Here is a 3,855-nt window from a genome sequence, read left to right on the forward strand (position 1 = left end):
GTCCCCCCCGCAGCTCCCGCCCACGCTGCTCCGACCCCGCTTCTCCTAGGTTTTCCTGTGTCTACGCCTCGCCTCCGCCTCCTGTTTATGGAGCCTGTGGGTGGCCAGCGGGTGGTCAAAATATTGTGGATAATTATATCAGGGGTAGATAATGACAAATTTGTCATCTTCTACCCTGATTATATCAGGAGTCCTGATTATATGAATATGTATATGATTGTGTATGTACATATATATACATACACATATATGTATTTATATAAAATGTGTATGTATATATATGTATACACACACAAAGATATATTCATGTAATCAGGGCCGTACGCAGCAGCCGGGCAGTTGCCCCCCCCCCTAGAGATTTTCAGAGTATGCCTTTTAATGGGACAAATAGGGCAATAGAGGGCGTGGGGAGTACCTTTGCCCCCCCTATAGAAAATTTCCTGCGTATTTGCCCCCCTACAGAAAATTTCCTGCGTACGGCCTTGCATGTAATATATATATGCAGAAAATAGGGTAAAGTAAAGCCTTGTCTATCCGAAATTTTCTTATCCCGGGTTAAGAACAGTCTCGGGTTAGCTTAACCCTTGTTAAGAAATGCACAGCGTCTATGCGAGTACCATCCAATCAATGCTTGAGCAGTTCTGGCGCGTAAGTATCGTTAGATGTTGTTACTTCCGTGGTGTCCGGGTTCCGTTTCCGGGTTATACATGTTATACAGAAAGTGATAAAAAATATTCTACGAAAATAAACGATCGATTATAAACTGTACAATGCTGTAGAACTTGGATTAAAACTGAGAAACTGCAATACTGAAAAGATGTAAAACCAAAACGGATGCCATATACAAGTGCCCGGATGTAAATACGCATTCACTATTGCCGCCTATCGCAGGGTTAAGGAACTATGCGCTATCTTGGGTTAACACCGTCTATTCGACGCTAACCCAACACAGATCTTAACTCGGGTTAGCCCTGACATCGCGAGGTTAAGCTAACCCGGGTTAAGGCTTAACTCTGGTTATCTTAACCCGAGATAAGCCCTCAGGTGGATGATGATGGGCGAATGTACTGTGTCCGATTTGAGCTCAAGTTGGATGAGTTACGCGTAGTAAATCGTAGGTATTATAAGGCTAGTAAATGACGAATTTCCCTTGTTTATTGATGTCACACTCCTCCCTATTATACACTCCTGATATTATATATAGATATAGATTATATACATATATATAATATATACTAATATGTTAAAATATATATAAATGCGAATGGTCTTGGTGTCAACTGTTGCTGCAATTCAGGTCAGTATTCGACGACTATGTGGAATAGTGCTGCCTGTCTGGTGTATGCAACATTCAACAACAACATCTACCTATACCACAACATCCTGATGCCTCAGCTGTGCAGTCGTAACCTCCTAGAGGTGATGGAGAAGGAGGAAGGATTGTGCGATCTCCTCTCTGCGCTGCAAGTGGATTGTAAGTGGCGCCATCAGCACGACCAACCGTTCGCTTGTTTCGAAAAGAGCAGTTCTCTTTCTAACTGTTTCTTCTTTCTCTGTTTTCTGAAAAGAACTGTTTCTTCTTTCTTCGCTAAAGGGTCGTGTTTGTGAGAGCGTGTTCGCGTCGCCTTGCCGTTTTCAAGAAGAGTTATGATATTCGCACTCTGTGACCGTTCGCAACTTTATTTTCGTTTTCTCGTTTTCTTCGGACAGCGTCCAGCCCGTCGGAACTGAAGCAGCTGTACCGGTGGTGCCTCTATGGACAGCACCCACAGTAGTCTCTCCCCGCCAGGGTCTCTCCCTGCCAGGGTCTCTCCCTGCCAGTCTCCCTGCCAGGGTCTCTCCCTGCCAGGGTCTCTCCCTGCCAGGGTCTCTCCCTGCCAGTCTCCCCGCCAGGGTCTCTCCCTGCCAGGGTCTCTCCCTGCCAGTCTCTCCCTGCCAGTCTCTCCCTGCCAGGGTCTCTCCCTGCCAGTCTCTCCCTGCCAGGGTGTCTCCCCGCCAGTCTCCCCGCCAGGGTCTCTCCCTGCCAGTCTCTCCCTGCCAGGGTCTCTCCCTGCCAGGGTCTCTCCCTGCCAGTCTCCCCGCCAGGGTCTCCCTGCCAGGGTCTCCCCGCCAGGGTCTCCCCGCCAGGGTCTCTCCCTGCCAGTCTCTCCACCAGTCCCTCCCTGCCGGTTTCTGCTGGACAGAGTCAGAGGTTCGGAGTGACGCAAGATCCGTGAAGGCGGCCATGGCTTCCTAGGGGAGGGAGGTCGGGGTATCGTCACCGTCGCTTAGCGCGAGGCCAACATCGTGATCGCTGTGATCATGTGTTTTCACCAGTAAGAATCGATCGTTTTCTCAAGTCTCGAATAATCTGATTATTCGGTGATGCGATTTTTGAATAAATGTTGCTGTGCACGCGAGAATTAGCGTCGTTTTGTTTTATTGTTTGCGCACTCTTCGTGTCGAATGGAGAAATTCCGGCTCAAGGATATATAAGAGCTGTCCACATTTGCACGTTTGCACATGTCGCACATTGCGAAAATGAATTGTGGCCAGCGCTTATATCATCTTGATTACACTGGTGAACTCATGAACATTACAAAAATCACTAACTATACGCTATAGTAATCTACATATTCACGCACGCCACACATATTTGGAAGAGGTAACCTGGAAGCAGTTGTCACTATACAAATCTAATATCACTTTCACTTGCACTGTCACTCCAGCAGCATCAGTGGCGTAGGCCTACCTAAGTTATGGCAGGTATATGGCACGTGCCGTGGGCGCCACTTGAAGGGGGCGCCACTGAGCAATTTCTATTAAAATCGGCCAAGCCATCCTCGAATAGTGAAAAAATGATTTTTTTTTAGTTAAAAATACCGGTGATGGGTAAGTGAAATTAACAAAATTAGCAACATTGAAAAGTACCGTCGATCCTCATTATCGATTGCTTTGCAGTCTTGTGCAGCATACATTCATTCACAGTGTAGTAGTCATAATATTATTTTAGTGGGTGGATACAAACATTTACGTACACTAGTCACATTCTGCATAATTAAAGCAAAGGTCAACAGATCGCACAGAGTAACGAACAAACCACAGGAGGCGTGGGTAGGACACGTCACACGTCACAATGTAACAATCAATCAATCCTCGATATGGTTCGATTACGAGACTTCGCACTAACATGAGTGTCAGAAGTGAGAGTTTTAAGACTCATTAATTACAGGATAATTATCCATTATACGTATATGTATCATTCCCGCAGTATTGTTAGAATAAAGTGAGAAATAATTAATTTAGCCTTGTATAAAGTTTTTATTTCTTTCCATAAAATTAACCGTTTCAAACCTAGCTGGTCAACGTGACAGTCACTAAATTAGTTTAAATTTTTTTACAAATCAATAACAGCTAAATTGAGATTTAATGATTTAAACCAATTTTTCTCGTGAAATTGGGTCCAGATGTTAGTTATGTGGCAAAAAGTTACCCAAAACCATTAGTTCATATCTAAAAATACAATTTCAGAGTGCTGGGAAATCGCACCTGGGTCACCATTAAATTTTCAAACAATTTCTGGAGGAAAACCCCCAGACCCCCCCCCCTTAGATAGTATAAGGTTCCACTGCTGTAGCAATAAGAACCCCCACACGTTTTCAGCTGGCTACGCCCCTGGATTTCTTGGTAAAGTTATCTAAAAGATGGGTACGTGTCAGATGTTTGGACAGGGGCACAATTTCAATGCTTGCCATAGGCGCTATTTTCCGTAGATACGCCCCTGCACACACACACGCGTGCGCGCACATGCATGCACGCACACACACACACACACACACACACACACACACACACACACACACACACACACACACA

At 45.3% G+C, this 3,855-nt stretch overlaps 1 protein-coding gene across 1 annotated transcript in view; it reads left to right on the forward strand.

The window, feature by feature from the left end:
- LOC106818174 (integrin-alpha FG-GAP repeat-containing protein 2-like) overlaps nucleotides 1-2,402 on the forward strand; it is a gene marked incomplete at its 5' end in the record, with an annotated part of 10,964 nt that extends 8,562 nt beyond the window's left edge. The window contains 2 exon segments of the mRNA XM_014822899.1: nucleotides 1,255-1,474; nucleotides 1,711-2,402. Coding sequence (XP_014678385.1) covers nucleotides 1,255-1,474; nucleotides 1,711-1,775 — 285 coding nt within the window.
- Nucleotides 2,403-3,855: the final 1,453 nt, after the last annotated feature.

Source organism: Priapulus caudatus, unplaced genomic scaffold (genome assembly GCF_000485595.1).
Source record: "Priapulus caudatus unplaced genomic scaffold, Priapulus_caudatus-5.0.1 Scaffold2072, whole genome shotgun sequence".
NCBI lineage: Eukaryota > Metazoa > Priapulida > Priapulimorpha > Priapulimorphida > Priapulidae > Priapulus > Priapulus caudatus.